General features: G+C 43.3%; 2 protein-coding genes and 1 long non-coding RNA gene across 3 annotated transcripts; all 3 read left to right on the plus strand.

The window, feature by feature from the left end:
• Positions 1-1,707: 1,707 nt before the first annotated feature.
• On the plus strand, positions 1,708-4,749 carry LOC119732836 (cell surface glycoprotein 1-like). The gene has a single exon (XM_038206440.1). It carries the CDS (start codon positions 1,708-1,710, stop codon positions 4,747-4,749), a length of 3,042 nt encoding a protein of 1,013 aa, XP_038062368.1.
• A 1,897-nt stretch (positions 4,750-6,646) lies between these two features.
• Positions 6,647-9,736, plus strand: LOC119733360. The gene is made up of 3 exons (XR_005271792.1): positions 6,647-6,683; positions 7,388-7,423; positions 9,369-9,736. It is a non-coding gene; the product is annotated as an uncharacterized LOC119733360 (long non-coding RNA).
• Positions 9,737-10,128: 392 nt separating this feature from the next.
• On the plus strand, positions 10,129-15,773 carry LOC119732837. The gene is made up of 3 exons (XM_038206441.1): positions 10,129-10,132; positions 11,043-11,297; positions 12,278-15,773. The coding sequence occupies exons 1-3, from the start codon at positions 10,129-10,131 to the stop codon at positions 14,521-14,523; spliced, it is 2,505 nt and encodes an 834-aa protein (XP_038062369.1). The 3' UTR covers positions 14,524-15,773.
• The last annotated feature ends 2,491 nt before the right edge of the window (positions 15,774-18,264 follow it).

An 18,264-nucleotide genomic window follows, 5' to 3' on the forward strand; every position in this document is an offset into this window, starting at 1 on the left:
TCCATCAAAATCCACCAGAAATTTAGGTGATGAATTTAAAGACTCTATGGAAAAACATGCTGTATTTTTTTTATGCCACCATGGTATCCTGAATCCGCCAGAATCCATCAAGACTTTTGCTGGTGGATTCTGGCGGATTCAGGATACCTCCAGTATCTACACTGGGAGATTCTGATGGATTCAGGATACCAGCATATTTTGCATGACAAAATTGGTGGATTTTGGCGGATTCAGGATACTTTCTAGTAAAAGAGCCCCAGGAGTTAGGGTTGACTGCAATATTTCCCTTTCTGCTGATAAGGAATGTTCACCTTTTTTAAACCATTGTGACTGAATGATATGACTTGTAAAATAAACTGGGTCTCCAATTTAAAGTTTAAAGCTCCAACATGCTCAAATAAAAAACTACTATGGACTTTTATTGTCAAGGTGGCAGGAAGTTTTGCTGGTCACATAGCAAGAATTGTTTTCGGGGGTGGGGTGCTATTTCACTGGAGGGCCAGCTTAGTGTATTGTTTTTAGCTGACTAACCAACTATCCAAACAACTGACAGAGGGACCGACTGACAGAGGGACCATCCGATCAACCGATGACCGACCAATCGACAGGGCGACCAACCGATCCATCGATTGACCGACCAACTGACGGATGGAGCGACCAACCAATCGACTGACTTTAAGTCAGTCGATCGGTTGGTCGCTCCGTACTGACTGACTGACCGACCGACTGGTGAACTAACTGGCCGACAGACTGACCAACCGACAGAGTCACTGACTGATCGACCGGCCGACCAACTGACCTCCCAACTGACAGAGGACCAACCTACCTACCAACCGACCGACAGAGCAACCCGACCAACCTACCTACCAACCGACCGCTTGACCGACCGACCAACAGAGCGACCAACTGACCGATGGACTGACTGACCAACCAATCGACCACCCAACTGACCAACCGACAGAGCAACGAACTGATCGACTAAACGACAGATTGACCGACCAACCAACAGAACGACCAACCCGACTGACTGACATGTACATTGTATAGCAGGCATGCAACTTTCCCTCAGATCCGCTGATTTCCTTGTGTTTTGCTTCTCGTGAATACCATTACAAATTGCAAAACACTATACCAAGTCTTGTGGGGTTTGGAAATCCCTGGTTTTTTTTAATTCCCAGTTGCATGTCTGATATAATGACCAACCGGTCGACCAACGGATTGATGGACTGATTGACTGACCAACAGCATCCATTTTGTGATTTTACCTGATTGTGCTTTGCACTCACAGCATTATACCAGGTTGGACTACCGAAGCTGTCTGCAAGTAAGCTGTGCCCACAAAACCAGAGCTAAATGGCAGAACCACCGGCTAAGAGAGCCCGAAGACGAAATGAGACACAAACTAACCCTGGTCCAAGCACAGCACTAGCCAGTCAGGCAGCTGCAACCCAACAACTACTGGCTGATGGAGTGAGGGATGATCAACAAACGACTCAGTCCGGCAGCAGACAGCCTTCCCAGCAGGAACCAATGCCACAACCACCGCCACAACTACAGTCAAGACCGGGTGAGACACAAACTAACCCTGGTCCAAGCACAGTACCAGCCAGTCAGGCAGCTGCAACCCAACAACTACCGGCTGATGGAGTGAGGGATGATCAACAAACGACTCAGTCCGGCAGCAGACAGCCTTCCCAGCAGGAACCAATGCTACAACCACCGCCACAACTACAGCCAAGACCGGGTGAGACACAAACTAACCCTGGTCCAAGCACAGCACCAGCCAGTCAGGCAGCTGTAACCCAACAACTACCGGCTGATGGAGTGAGGGATGATCAACAAACGACTCAGTCCGGCAGCAGACAGCCTTCCCAGCAGCAACCAATGCCACAACCACCGCCACAACTACAGCCAAGACCGGGTGAGACACAAACTAACGCTGGTCCAAGCACAGCACCAGCCAGTCAGGCAGCTGCAACCCAACAACTACCGGCTGATGGAGTGAGGGATGATCAACAAACGACTCAGTCCGGCAGCAGACAGCCTTCCCAGCAGGAACCAATGCCACAACCACCGCCACAACTACAGCCAAGACCGGGTGAGACACAAACTAACCCTGGTCCAAGCACAGCACCAGCCAGTCAGGCAGCTGCAACCCAACAACTACCGGCTGATGGAGTGAGGGATGATCAACAAACGACTCAGTCCGGCAGCAGACAGCCTTCCCAGCAGGAACCAATGCCACAACCACCGCCACAACTACAGCCAAGACCGGGTGAGACACAAACTAACCCTGGTCCAAGCACAGCACCAGCCAGTCAGGCAGCTGTAACCCAACAACTACCGGCTGATGGAGTGAGGGATGATCAACAAACGACTCAGTCCGGCAGCAGACAGCCTTCCCAGCAGCAACCAATGCCACAACCACCGCCACAACTACAGCCAAGACCGGGTGAGACACAAACTAACGCTGGTCCAAGCACAGCACCAGCCAGTCAGGCAGCTGCAACCCAACAACTACCGGCTGATGGAGTGAGGGATGATCAACAAACGACTCAGTCTGGCAGCAGACAGCCTTCCCAGCAGGAACCAACGTTACAACCACCGCCACAGCTACAGCCAAGACCGGGTGAGACACAAACTAACCCTGGTCCAAGCACAGCACCAGCCAGTCAGGCAGCTGCAACCCAACAACTACCGGCTGATGGAGTGAGGGATGATCAACAAACGACTCAGTCCGGCAGCAGACAGCCTTCCCAGCAGGAACCAATGCCACAACCACCGCCACAACTACAGTCAAGACCGGGTGAGACACAAACTAACCCTGGTCCAAGCACAGTACCAGCCAGTCAGGCAGCTGCAACCCAACAACTACCGGCTGATGGAGTGAGGGATGATCAACAAACGACTCAGTCCGGCAGCAGACAGCCTTCCCAGCAGGAACCAATGCTACAACCACCGCCACAACTACAGCCAAGACCGGGTGAGACACAAACTAACCCTGGTCCAAGCACAGCACCAGCCAGTCAGGCAGCTGTAACCCAACAACTACCGGCTGATGGAGTGAGGGATGATCAACAAACGACTCAGTCCGGCAGCAGACAGCCTTCCCAGCAGCAACCAATGCCACAACCACCGCCACAACTACAGCCAAGACCGGGTGAGACACAAACTAACGCTGGTCCAAGCACAGCACCAGCCAGTCAGGCAGCTGCAACCCAACAACTACCGGCTGATGGAGTGAGGGATGATCAACAAACGACTCAGTCCGGCAGCAGACAGCCTTCCCAGCAGGAACCAATGCCACAACCACCGCCACAACTACAGCCAAGACCGGGTGAGACACAAACTAACCCTGGTCCAAGCACAGCACCAGCCAGTCAGGCAGCTGCAACCCAACAACTACCGGCTGATGGAGTGAGGGATGATCAACAAACGACTCAGTCCGGCAGCAGACAGCCTTCCCAGCAGGAACCAATGCCACAACCACCGCCACAACTACAGCCAAGACCGGGTGAGACACAAACTAACCCTGGTCCAAGCACAGTACCAGCCAGTCAGGCAGCTGCAACCCAACAACTACCGGCTGATGGAGTGAGGGATGATCAACAAACGACTCAGTCCGGCAGCAGACAGCCTTCCCAGCAGGAACCAATGCCACAACCACCGCCACAACTACAGCCAAGACCGGGTGAGACACAAACTAACGCTGGTCCAAGCACAGTACCAGCCAGTCAGGCAGCTGCAACCCAACAACTACCGGCTGATGGAGTGAGGGATGATCAACAAACGACTCAGTTCGGCAGCAGTCAGCCTTCCCAGCAGGAACCAATGCCACAACCACCGCCACAACTACAGCCAAGACCGGGTGAGACACAAACTAACCCTGGTCCAAGCACAGCACCAGCCAGTCAGGCAGCTGCAACCCAACAACTACCGGCTGATGGAGTGAGGGATGATCAACAAACGACTCAGTCCGGCAGCAGACAGCCTTCCCAGCAGGAACCAATGCCACAACCACCGCCACAACTACAGCCAAGACCGGGTGAGACACAAACTAACCCTGGTCCAAGCACAGCACCAGCCAGTCAGGCAGCTGCAACCCAACAACTACCGGCTGATGGAGTGAGGGATGATCAACAAACGACTCAGTCCGGCAGCAGACAGCCTTCCCAGCAGGAACCAATGCCACAACCACCGCCACAACTACAGCCAAGACCGGGTGAGACACAAACTAACCCTGGTCCAAGCACAGCACCAGCCAGTCAGGCAGCTGCAACCCGACAACTACCGGCTGATGGAGTGAGGGATGATCAACAAACGACTCAGTCTGGCAGCAGACAGCCTTCCCAGCAGGAACCAATGCCACAACCACCGCCACAACTACAGCCAAGACCGGGTGAGACACAAACTAACCCTGGTCCAAGCACAGCACCAGCCAGTCAGGCAGCTGCAACCCAACAACTACCGGCTGATGGAGTGAGGGATGATCAACAAACGACTCAGTCCGGCAGCAGACAGCCTTCCCAGCAGGAACCAATGCCACAACCACCGCCACAACTACAGCCAAGACCGGGTGAGACACAAACTAACCCTGGTCCAAGCACAGCACCAGCCAGTCAGGCAGCTGCAACCCAACAACTACCGGCTGGTAACGAACAACCTTCCCAGCAGGAACCAATGCCACAACCATCGCTGCAACTACAGCCAAGACCGGGTGAGACACAATCTTTTAATTGTCTGTATTAAAACCCTGCATGTTATGACTTTCCTGGCCCTGATATCGGTTCCCTGACAGCATCCTTCCCCTCCATCCTTTGCATTGACGCTATTAGGCACAGTATATAGCATAGCAGAGTCCCTGAAACAAAGGGGACCGCACTGCCGACCAGCCCCCTGTCACCACATGGCAAATTTATATGTGGGTCATTCCACCAGGTTGGGGAACAATGTGTGACATATGACCATATTAAGAAAAGCATGAATGCCTTGCTAGCAGTTGCTCTACATAATATTTGTTGTTGGGTGTTTCACTACTGCAGAAAGTTTGAATCATTTCAATGTATTTTGCCAAAAAAATGAGCAAACTAGACATATGTTTGTGGACAAACATAGGGCTGTTTCGGCATTATGATTTTTTATTATACGTCCCTGACTATGCGCATGCATGAACATAAAATCTGTCAAAGTTAGCCGAAAATCGGCTAAAACGGTCACTGTGATGTGGACAGGATTTGACCTCGGCAACACGTGCTCTGCAGGCCGACTGACATACGATGTATGTGCGTAACGTACGTGTATGTACATATAGACATTCTGTGCATGTTTTAGAGCAGAGGTATTGTCAACCTCAAGTTTTAAGCGTGCGCAGGGCATGTTCGAGTTCGCTTATTGCCTCGAAGCTTTGAAATGTTTTAGACCTACCCTTAAATCGACAATTAAAGTAAAAACTAACATAAAAACTGCCATGGTTGATTTTTCAGGAATTTTCAAATGAAAAAGAGTCTTTTTATTATAACTTCCGGTCTGATGACGTCATTCGTCTGAAACTTCGCACACGTTTTAAGTGGGTCAAGGTCATCATATACACCAATATTTAGGCGATTCCGACAAACTTCGCCACAGACATCTATTCAAAATACATTTTTGCAAATTTTCAACCTGTCGCTAGAGGGCGCTCAACACCATTAAAAGCAAGTTCATATCTATTACCATTTTCAAATAATAAGCCACTTCTGGTTTTGGCCTTTTACGACCGGAAGCAAGGGTCACGTGATTTCACGCACATTGAATGAAATAAAGACCTCAACCTACTCTACCACTTGCCAGTAACAGAATGCTGCGGACGCGTATGGTTGGTTTCTTATGCATTTTTAAATATTAAAAGTGTCACAATTTAATTGCCTATAAATACACACCAGGTGACGTCATCATGACGTCATCATTACACAATGTTGTTTGAATTAGGGTCTTTGCTTGGACAAAGATTGGTGCAGATGAATTACTGGCAAAGAGTCAAAAATGCCCTTTGAAAATTGACATTTTTTTTTTGATTTCTGTGTACAAAGTCTATGGGAAAAATTAAATATTCAAAATTCTATAATAAATTAGTCGATGACGTCACCATGAAGTCAATCTTCAGGGCACATCTTCAGATGCTGGTCTAAGTGTGTGCCGAGTATAAAGTCAATCGGATTGATTTTAGTGCCCAAAGTGCCTTCCACTGTAAAAACGTGTACAAATGCTATGGAGAATGGCTGAAAAAGAAGAAAAAAAAAGAAAAGAAAAAAATAAAAATCTTAACGAAAACAAAGGCTGTTTCGGCAAAAGTGCCGAAACAGCCAAAAATGTCATTTTGGACGTAACATTTACACCTTGTCAGTGTTACGTCCAAATATGACATTTGTACCTTTTTTTTCAATTTCTGCAAAACATTACCCAAATTCACTTTGCGTACTTTTTACTATACAGCATCCAGCTTCATTAGCTATGGAAGATTTTGGACATGCGACCTCAGAAACACCGTTCCAGTGCTCTATTGACTGAATTATTGAGCCCTATGTTTGCCCTCTCCCAATTATTTTCCACCGTGCTGTGTTATTTCTGTAAAGGCAAATGCATGTAAAGTTCATATTATTTTATTTCAGTAAGAAAATCGGATGATGAGCCTCCCCAAGTTCCAGGTGAGTTGTACACCATTTTTTACAATGTATTCTGTCATTTGTCTATTACACTCAACAAAAAAAAGAAAGTCCCCCCATACTTTTTGTCCATTTCAAAAACTACCGAGCACCTTACGCTCAAATAACAACTTCCTTAGCAATCCAGCCATAATCTTTGTTTTGCCCAAAAGAATGATAATGAGGACGAAAATATGCAATTTTGACAAATGATACTGAAAAAAAAGTTGCACTGGGGGGGGGCTGTCTTTTTTGGTTGAGTGTCGTTGCGAGATCATGATGGTGCTCTCGCTTCGAGGCAAGATACAGCTTGCCAATCAAAAAAAAAAATTATCAAAGCAGACAGGGGCTGAATTTGAGATTATTTTCCACCATAATTTTGGAAGAGACATCTTCAACAGCAGTTGAAGACAATCCCGCTACACATCCCATTGAGTCAGTATATTTCGAGTTAATGTTTGACATGAGACAAAAGAATTGATACCAATCAGACTGAATATCTTTGTCGTTGATTTAAGCAGATTAGTAAAGAAAATTGACTAGAGTGATATTTGAACAGGCAACCTCTGAATCACCGTTGTAGTGCTCTATTAACTGACCTAATAGCCATGTATGTTTGCGCTCTCTTAATTTGTAAATGCCTCTTTTCAGTGCTATTTACAGTGTATAAACAAATGTAGTTACTTTTAAAACAAATTTCTTTTCAGAAACAAACTTGGATGATGAGCACCCCCAAGTTCCAGGTACCGGTAAGTTATAAAGCCAAAACTTTACCTCATACATGTTCATGCCCAATTTCTGGGTAAGTTATAGATCCTTATATATATTTACATTGTGTAGTTTTTTTGGACAAATATCATCAATGAATAATTGATGATCAGCGAGTATCTCACTCACTTTGAACTGGAGCAACCATCGCATTGTATATCATTCCGAGGTGTCTCACTTACTCATTTATTTGGAATGGGTGCAACCATCGCATTGTATATCATTCTGAGGTGTCTCACTTACTCACTTAATTGGAATCGGAGCAACCATCGCATTGTATATCATTCCAAGGTGTCTCACTCATTTAATTGGAATCAGAGCAACCATCGCATTGTATATCATTCCGAGGTGTCTCACTTACTCATTTAATTGGAATCGGAGCAACCATCGCATTGTATATCATTCCAAGGTGTCTCACTTACACATTTAATTGGAATCTGAGCAACCATCGCATTGTATATCATTCCAAGGTGTCTCACTCATTTAATTGGAATCGGAGCAACCATCGCATTGTATATCATTCTGAGGTGTCTCACTTACTCATTTAATTAACCCTTACTCTCTGAGGGTAGTTTACTGCATGTCAGTTGGTTATGCCAATGCCCTCCAGCTGCAGTTTATTGGCAGATAGTTTGTCTTAACAGTGAAGGCTCCAATTGGCAGGAGTTGGAGGCCCTGGAGGGTGCCTGATACTGACCAGCTGGGGGCACTCACTTTGTTATCAGAGGACTCTCATTGTTCTCTGTGGCATGTATTGGAGTGCCTGTCCAGTTACCCTTGAAATGACATGGCAGATATTGGAGGGCCGTGCAAAAAAACATAGGAGATTTTCTTGATGCACATATTGGCATGCGTTTGAGGGTCTAGTAGGGTAAGGGTTAATTGGAATCGGAGCAACCATCGCATTGTATATCATTCCCAGGTGTCTCACTCATTTAATTGGAATCGGAGCAACCATCGCATTGTATATCATTCCCAGGTGTCTCACTCACTCATTTAATTGGAATCGGAGCAACCATCCCATTGTATATCATTCCAAGGTGTCTCACTCACTCATTTAATTGGAATCGGAGCAACCATCCCATTGTATATCATTCCCAGGTGTCTCACTCACTCATTTAATTGGAATCGGAGCAACCATCCCATTGTATATCATTCCCAGGTGTCTCACTCACTCATTTAATTGGAATCGGAGCAACCATCCCATTGTATATCATTCCCAGGTGTCTCACTCACTCATTTAATTGGAATCGGAGCAACCATCCCATCGTATATCATTCCCAGGTGTCTCACTCACTCATTTAATTGGAATCGGAGCAACCATCCCATTGTATATCATTCCCAGGTGTCTCACTCACTCATTTAATTGGAATCGGAGCAACCATCCCATTGTATATCATTCCCAGGTGTCTCACTCACTCATTTAATTGGAATCGGAGCAAACACTGCATCGTATTCATGTACATGTATCATTTCTAGCGCAATCCTGCTCAGGTAGCCCCCCATTGATAGCAAGAGTTTTGCACCAGCTAATTCTCAAGGCAACTGCCCTTACCCTGCCTGCAGCTACCGGTACTATTCTGCAACCAGGTTTAGTCAATGACCATAATGCGCACGCGTCAGTTGGTAATTGAATGAATCTTGGACTTCCATTTAAACAAAAATGATAATCAAAGTCTACCTGTGTAACAAACGTTATGTCAGAAAAGATTTCAATATTTCCTCATGTCAATTAAGTTCTTCAGACGATTGAACAGTTGAGCAAAAGATGGACTTGGGTTTACAGGGCCCTAATACTATTCTCATTTGTTAGAAAGGATCTTTATCGATTAAACAAAATTGAAATCATGCTCGATGTCCCAGTGTAATATTTAGCGAGGAAAGACTGTAATGCAAGTACCTTTATTATTTCATTTTCAGAAACAAATGTGGACGATGGGAAGCCCCAAGTTGCAGGTAAGTTATAAAGCCTAACAGACCCTTTGCATGGTGTGTCATGACAGTAGGTAAGGCTGTGTTTCTGTGTGATACACTCATTGATCTCCATTAGTAAGACTGGATAGGACACAGCGCCCTCCATCTTGTGCACGCATGCGTAGTCATCGGTGAGGCTTTGAAAGTTTGAAATGCGTTCGTCCCACACAGACCATGCAGCACGCCCAAGTCACGCAGTCGCAAACATTAAACCCGCACTGTACTACCCAGCTGTTTGTGTCCACGTTTTCCGAATCTTCTCTGCGTGCAAGTGTACGCATGTCTTATCCAGTCTTACTAATGGAGATCAATGGATTCACTTGATCAGGTATGTTGTGCTTGTATCTCTACTATAATTCCAGGAATCTGTGTGTGTGTGTGTGTGTCTGTCTGTCCGTCGATTATCTCCAGAACCGGGCACCGTATGAAGTTGAAAATCGGCCTGTGTATTGCTTGGGTCAACAGAATGTGCAGTGCCAAGTTTGAAGTGGTTTGGACTAGCGGTTCTCGAAAAAGCTGCAAAAAACCCCAATATTTTCTGAGGGCTAACGTGCCAGTATATAGCTTAGAACATAACACCGCCCACTGCCATTCTTTTCAATTGTTTACGTCATGTAAAGCTAAAGCGCGCGTGCTCAATATGACGCAACAACGGAAAAAGGACGGGCACGCGCACGTGCATTGTAGGGCGATACCATTGTCCAGTATGGGTGAACAGCATTGCATACCATATGTTTCCATAAATATGTACACTTACGTGGTGGCTGCACGGGCACATTATTTTTGCAGTCGAGCAACCTTACTGCAGAGTGATACCATTGTCCAGTAATGGTGAATATCTGCACTAATTTTTGCAGCTATTCTGAGAACCACTCGCCCAAACAACTTCCGGCAAAGCAATTTGCGCTTTCCCAACATACACATTTTAGACGGGCACTGCACTAGTTGTAACTAAATTTAAATAAAACCTGCCCGCTGTCATGGCGCACCTTGCAAATGGTCTAATATCGACTATCAACCCTCATACCGTGTTTTATTTTTTAATTATATTGTAGTTTTTAACGTTCCGTTTTGCCAGATGATGAAACATTTTATGAGTGGCCAAAGGCTGGATTGTATTACGTTTTGTATTACTTGTTGACGTTCATGTCTACAAAAGAAGAAACACTGTGCACCAACTTTTCACTGTGAGTTTGTCTGTAATTATTCGGCAATTGACCGGGATAACCCACGAAAGTCTCTCGACTTATTTCTAGTTGGGTTCCTTGGTAAAAGATGTGGAAGGATTAGTGATGGGAGAAAAACCCTAGAATGATATTCTAGGGAAACCCACGGAATCAGGCAAAATTACCCAATCCACATATTGGCCTGGGCGGGATTCGAACCCGGGTCAGTGGTGGAAGGCGAGGAAAGTACCGCTACGCCAACCTCAGTCAGCGTTATTCTCATTCTGATCTGAGTCAGAGAGAATCAATAGAATTTAATAAGTGTCCAAAGTTGTGGTACTGAACATGAGCATATGAGCATATGAGCTAGTTCACTTATAAACAAGCTGTTGAGCAAAGTAAGAAACATGAGAGGTTTTGTTTACCGTATTAATTGATTTGTGTCTGTTTGTAGGTATCACTGAGCCTGTTCTACGCAAGATCTCTCAGAGGCTTGGCGCCGAATGGCGGAAGCTGGCTACACATCTCGGTTTAAGCGCTGCAGAGATCGAGCGCATCGTGATAGATGACCCAGGCCAGACAGAGAACCAGATCTTCAACATGCTGGTCAAATGGAGGCGCCAACAATCCACTAGCGCGGATCAGAGGGACATGTTATGCACAGCTCTGATAGAGATCGGCAGAAGGGACATTGTTGAAGACCTGATAGGTAGGTATCAGAATGAACCACATCAATCAATATTTCAATTGTAGCCTTGGTACATGTGATTGAATGACAAGGCAAAACACTGTTTTTCTCGCTGTTAAATATAGCTTGGTATGCTTCATAAGGAAGCCATGGAAAAACTGTATTGCTTTACCTGCAGTATACCTGAAAATCTGAAATTAATGAAATAATTTTGTGAACACGAATTACTGTCTTATAGGTAATCAATTCCTATTTCATAAGCCAAATTTCGGTCCTCAGAAAGTTTGAAAGGGGAAACACGTAATCACATTAAAACAATATTTAACGAGAAACGCACATTGCTCATTTCTTCAGCAAATACTTTAGTTTTTCCCGTAGTAATCACAATTTAGGTTACATTGTATTTCATGTCTTCAGTCTTCATGCACTCGTATAGATACGCCCACATATGAACACCAATAACAAGTGTTTGATTCAGTGGATGTTGGGTAAACGTAAAATCACACTGTTAAGAACAAATTTCTCCTGACAATAACAAATATGGCCTCAGAACAATGCGCAGTATGATATGTTGTGATTTCTTTGGGTTGAACTTTCTGCCAGCAACAGTTCGTCCTTTCATTGTCCAATTGATGACGTGATCAACAATTTTACGTTGACTTCATTACAGTTTTGTTCATTTAAAGATTTGTAAGGGACTGTTTAATCAATATTGTCATCTCAGGGACGCCAAAAAAACAACAACAAAAATCTGGATAAGTGAATTTCATCTTAGGCAAAATTTCTAAGTGTACATTTTACTGCACTCAATGGGAAAACAAATTCCATGCTTATGTGGATAAAGAGAAAAAATGTAGAAAAAAAATAGGTAGTATGTGGACTTGGAAAATGGACCTGCAGATTGGTCGGCTTTGTTGAATTGTGGCTTGAAAGAATTGTGATGAATCATGTTCATCTGTTCTCTTGTAAATTACTCATCACAATTGTATGATTTGTTTCAGAAATCACCGGACTCCAGGGGCCATATACCTTTGCCTACTTGCGACAACAAATTATTGACAACTACAAGCAAACTGCAACGACTATTCCTGCACACCCTGTACTGGAGACACGTAATGTAGATATTGAATTCTTTATTCCGCTGTTTCTCAGAAAGAACATTCCAGGCAAAACAAAATCGGACAGGTTTGTGACATTACGAGAAGGAGAAAGATTGTTAGATGCAAATCAAACTATTACTCTCAATTCCTTGGATGATTTGTTAAATCCAGAAGTAGTTAAGGAAATCAAGATTCTTCTTTCTGGTGGGGCCGGGACGGGTAAATCAACCCTGTTAGTGAAAGTTGCAAACTCTTGCATCACACTTAGTTCAAAACCCCTTCTTGGTAGATTCGATCTTGTGCTTTGGATAAAGCTGAGGCAAATGCAGCAATCTAGTTGTGTCTTGGATGCCATATTTGACCAACTTCTAGCTCGAAACACCAAACTGACGAAACACATAGTGAAAGGGTTCATTGATGATCATGAATCAGGCATTGTTTTGCTGTTGGACGGATTAGATGAAATTCCATCTCATGTTTTGCAATCTGAGGAGGGCGTGTACAGGGTTCAGGATATCTTACACAACAGAGTCCTTACAAAAAGTTTTGTGTTGGTAACTACCCGACCACACATGACTCAATACGTATTGAGGGGTCACCAAAAGTACGCAGTTGTTGAGGCATGTGGCTTTACACCACAAGACAGAGATCAATACATCAGATTAAACCTTTCTGATGATGCTGACATGGGAGAGGCATTGATTTCATATCTGAATGACAATACCAATCTGAGGGATATATCTGCATTGCCAATCATTTCCCAGATGTTGTGCCTTGTTTGGAAGAATCAAAAGTCCTTGCCAGAGAGAATTACTGAGCTGTACACTGAGTTTGCATTGGCTCTTTTCAAGCGCTGCAATAAAGATATGAATGATGATCAGGTGATGTCTGACATGATGTCCATTATTGATGGCTTGGGGCGTGTTGCATTGCAAGGGTTATTAGACTCTCGAGGGGAAAGACTCATGTTCGATAAAAATGAATTTCAGGATTGTCAGTCTTGCTTAGATGAGGGTTGTCGTGTGGGTTTCGTTCAGTATGAAACATACACTAGTGGTCTGGATGTAAAGATGTTGGTCACTTTCATCCACAAGACCATCCAAGAATACTTTGCAGCATGTCACCTGGTGAAATTGCTAGATGATGAAAACAATTTCCGTCATCAGTTGAAGCAGATTGGAGAACGCAATGTTCTTGCGATGGAATACCTGCTGCGATTTTGTTGCGGTAGATCAATGCAGGCAGCTGGTCTCATTCTGGATCACATACAAGAGATGCAAGGTGACGAGATGAAACTGCAGAGATTGGCTAGGCTACTGTTGATTGAGTCTGGTTCAGAAGAGTTGGCAACCAAACTAGTCAGACCAACTGTGGTGGACTGCAAGAGTAATGAAGACCTGAAATCACTGAGCTACTACTTACATGTCACTCCGTCACTTGAAGGTACAGATTTTTTCATGCATGTAAGAAAGCAGGAGCTTACCCTTCTCAGGGGAATTCTTGTGAGTGACAGCATGAAGTCAGCTAAGCATATAAATGTTGACTACTACTTGTCTGAGCAGAAGGAGGAGCTTAGCCTCCTTGAGGAAACACTATATGTGGTGGATGAACAGCGCCGTGCTCAATTACAAATGGTGGTTCGCATTGAGGCAAAGTCATGGTTTGATGTGGGGCGTGTATCACACAGCTTTTTCCGCATGCAGGAACAAATAGGCAGGCTTGGTTTGTATATGCACCAACGATCACTGGATGAGGTTGTTGATCTATTGAAGGCACTGGAAGGATGCAGGTTGGATTGGCACATACTGTATGACACCGACCTGCATGCACGGGTGCGAAATGTTAGCCACATCTCGTCATCCCTTACAGGCTTGGGGCTCCCTGCATGCAGGTTGGTAGATGATGACGTGGAGGACCTGATCAGTATCATTCCTACTGGGCATGGTTTACTAGGGCTTGCCCTTGATGGCAATGCATTCAGTTTGGATGCAGTGAGGGCTCTCACCCAGCATCTCCAAGGTCTCCCGAAGTTACGTCTTTTGAAACTTAGTAACATCGGTCTCGATGCTGAGCTCATCAGACAAGTTGTCAGTCAAGACCTCCCTCACCTGAAGGAAACAGAAGAGGGATATTTCAAAGCCTATTAATCGCCCACCAAGTCATAACTCTCACCTGTTCCCTATGAATGCACCACGCTCACAAGCCGCATCAAATTGAAACAAGTAGCATATATCATCGGTCATTTTACGTGAAATCAATGCTCTGCAACCCCCTCCCCTCCCCCCCCCCAAAAAAAAGGAATAAGTAAAAAAACAACTAACAATCAATAACAACAAAAACTTTATTTTCAGAGGACAATAAGGGGCTCGATAATGAATAAAAAGTCAACAAAAGGGTTTCAATACAAATAGATGTATTCGGAATCCTCTTACATTATGAATACAAATATACCAAGCATAGTTCTTCATTCTACTGAACCTCCACCCCCCCCCAAAAAAAAAATTCAATCCATCAATTAATCAATCACTGTGAAAGTCAATCAACAATTCCTGTACAAAATGATTCATTGAAATCTTCAAACATAATAGCACTGTACTAAGCATTCTGGGTGTCACTTGAAAGTGATATTAAATTGACCATGTATCTTGGGTGACCTCTGAGTACTATTATAAATCTTCAATCTAATCGTCAATTAAACAGGAGAATCCACCTCTCCTTTCCATTGCTTTTAAGAAATTATCTTGTATCGCATCATCTTAGGTGAAAGTTGTGTGAGATGTCTTCAACTTTTGTAACAAAGGCCTCCTCCTACCCTGTTATCCGATCAATGTAGTAATATGGCATTCAAACAAACTATAAATGTGACCACACGCAAATGGCTGCACGACACCCTTCCATAGACCAGTGCTGTGCAAAATTTAGTGTACCAAAAAATACCCCAAACCTTGGGTACTTTTGAATTATTTGCGTTTGTCTTATGTACAAATTTGGAAAATTCTTGCAACTTCACGCCTTTCAAACAGACGTTTCTTTTGAGTGTTTGTGCTTCATTCTTTATCAAATAGTTTCTGTAAATAAACAAATTACGCAAAAATGGCAAAAATTATGATTCCAGTTTGCTAACTTTTGTGTAGATCTTTAACCTTGACTGTTTATGTAATATACCTTTAAAGTGGTCCAGTTGTGTAAGGACAGTATAACATGGATTTTGTTTACTATTCAACTACATGTATAGGCCTATGTCCATATTGAGAATTACTAAACCAGTGTTCATACTGTCAAACAATTCATGTATAATATATACATGTAGAATGTTGCATTGCCAAATGACACATTTTTGTCAGAGGACAGTCATGTTTGCTCATTCAGGACCAATCATTGCAATTGTTGTATACGCGCAAATGTTTCTGTGTTTCTGATTATGTTGAAATAGGAACAAGTGGACAATTTGCTTGTTTTTATCATTGCAAGCTTCTTCAATGTATTGATCTACACTATATTGGTTTGTTCCAAGTATGATCAATATTCTGTACAAAAACTGACATTTTTGTTTCTAACAGTTTTGATATTTTGCAGTTGCCCAGGTGATAACAGTCGTTTATAACATGCCCAAATGCAACCGTTCAATTTGGTAAAAGTCGTTCTGCAGGAGAGAAAAAGTAGACTTTGAATTTATTCACATTGGAAATGTAAACGGAATGTAAATAATGTTTAACTGTTGTTGCTGGCATGACACATGAAAGAAGATTTTGATTAAAATGAGATTAACACACTGTAACTGCAAAGCCGAACTGATTACAGGTTTTAAGTGACAGGGATTTTGTTCTCATTGATTTACACACTTCAAGGGATATGGGATGGGATCATTTGCATTTATCCCAAAAGTAACCTACCGAATTGTAATCAAAAAGCTCACTTGGATTAAAGATCGTACTGGTACTAAACACCCTGTGAAATTATTCCATCTGGCTTGCTGTCATTAAGAAGAAATCAAGGAATGTAGGTGATTTCCAATGATAAGTCAATTGACTGATTTTTGAAATAAGAGTTCTATGGATGAAATCACGTTTATTGATCAAAAGTTTATGCATGGATATTTCACTCTTTTCTTGAAAAGTGTAATATCCAAAGCTTCAACATGTTAGGTTTTGAGTATTCTTCTGTGGAACAGTGATGATATCACAATGTATCGGAAACGAACAAATTGCATAAAATACAAATGTTTCTATATGCCTTTAAGCCATGGTTTACAAAGTACATAATTGTGATTTTTATCTTGTGATCATTAATGTGCAACTCTGTAAGATAAGGTCATCATTCGGGCACGAACTCCAAGTCAAGATAATCTGCTGACATCTGGATAGTTTGGTTTCAGTCATAAAAATAAACCACAAAGGAGAACTGACTTGGTGCATTATAATAACTTGAAAGTTGAACAAAGAAATTGACTGGAGCTGGTTTGACCCTGTGACCTCCGGATTCCTGTTCCGGTACGGTAATCCGGAACGGTCATCCTGCTACAGTCAATTTCTTTATTTAACTTGAAAATAAGATTTGAAGGTTTGCATGGTGGAAAGATACTAAGACAAGATAAGTTTGCGGTAGCACCATATGAATAAATCAGTCAACTTGCATCCTTCTCAGTTTCACCGGTTTCGAGCTTCACCAGTTTGCATCCTTCTCACGCCTCACCGCACCCATCCTTATAACATCGCGTCATTCTCCTGACGACGGGCAGAGCATACTGTTCGAAACATTAGGTCCCTCCGGTTCTTTTCAGAACCACACATACTCACAAAAGAGATTTATTCACATGGTTCTACCGCAAACTTATCTTGTCTTAACTTGAAAATAAAAATTAAGTATCTGATATTTGCACCGTTTGGCGGAAGTAAGTTTTTTGGTTAACTATGAGTAGATATATGTTGGCATTTGTAAGTCATTTGTATTATTTGTTATTGGTGTAGAAACATTTCTGATCTCTTCTTTTGTTTTTCCAGATATTTTGGGCAAAGTTTAAGACGGCCCGGGATTGTTATTTGACATTGTGTATACTTTGTATGATTATTGTCGTGTAATAAATCATTACATGCAATGACTTGAGTTAATCAAGGAGAAATCTTTGAGGTTAGATGATTGTTGTATTATGCCTCCATTCCTCCCTCAGTGATGGACCAATCTCCCGCCTCTGAATTCTACAGCTGGGTCACCACTTGGGTTTTGTAATCAGGCATGCAGGCTTCATAATGAGGATATCAAAAGAAATTCCTTAGAAAATATATCAACACAATCACAAATTTACTTCATGCAATTACAAAAAAATGATTAGACAGCTAAATCACTGATGGATCCAGAAGCATTTATTGTTGGGGGATTAAGAAATAGCCGACAGGCCAATTGTTGCCAATTCCTTATGTGGAGGGGGCGGGGCTAGATCGTATTTTATGGGAGGGGTGCAGTGTTTCCTTTCTTTTCATTATTTGTATTATCAAGTGGCAACGGGGATGAATAGACTACAATTTCGTATAAAAAAACAATCGTCTTCACTTGTTCCCTGGTGGATTATCTAAAAAGGCATTTCTGGTGGCCCCCACTTCGGTCTGCAAGAAGACGGCTTCTTTGATTAATTCAAGACAACTTTAAATAAGTTGAAGTTGTCTTGAATTATTCATTGTTTCATTACATTGTTTTGGTGTGGACCTGTTGTGTTTTGCTGTTGTGGGCTTAGCGACACCACGGTGACTCTTATTTGAAAACAAAAAGCCTTTTAAATATTTTTCTAGCACCCAATGAACACCACAAAATAGAGCTTTACCAATCAACCCCCCCCCCCCCCCCCCCCCATTCAATTCATCCCCCTTTCATGAATGAACGATACTTGTTGTCTA

This window comes from Patiria miniata, unplaced genomic scaffold (assembly GCF_015706575.1).
Source record: "Patiria miniata isolate m_02_andy unplaced genomic scaffold, ASM1570657v1 HiC_scaffold_25, whole genome shotgun sequence".
Classification (NCBI taxonomy): Eukaryota; Metazoa; Echinodermata; class Asteroidea; order Valvatida; family Asterinidae; genus Patiria; species Patiria miniata.

Excerpts from the sequence above, each read along its gene's own strand:
- LOC119732836 (XM_038206440.1), top strand. The coding sequence starts at position 1,708 with ATGCTACAACCACCGCCACAACTACAGCCAAGACCGGGTGAGACACAA.
- LOC119732837 (XM_038206441.1), top strand. Across the intron at positions 11,298-12,277 it reads CATTGTTGAAGACCTGATAG|AAATCACCGGACTCCAGGGG; the intron begins GTAGGTATCAGA and ends GATTTGTTTCAG.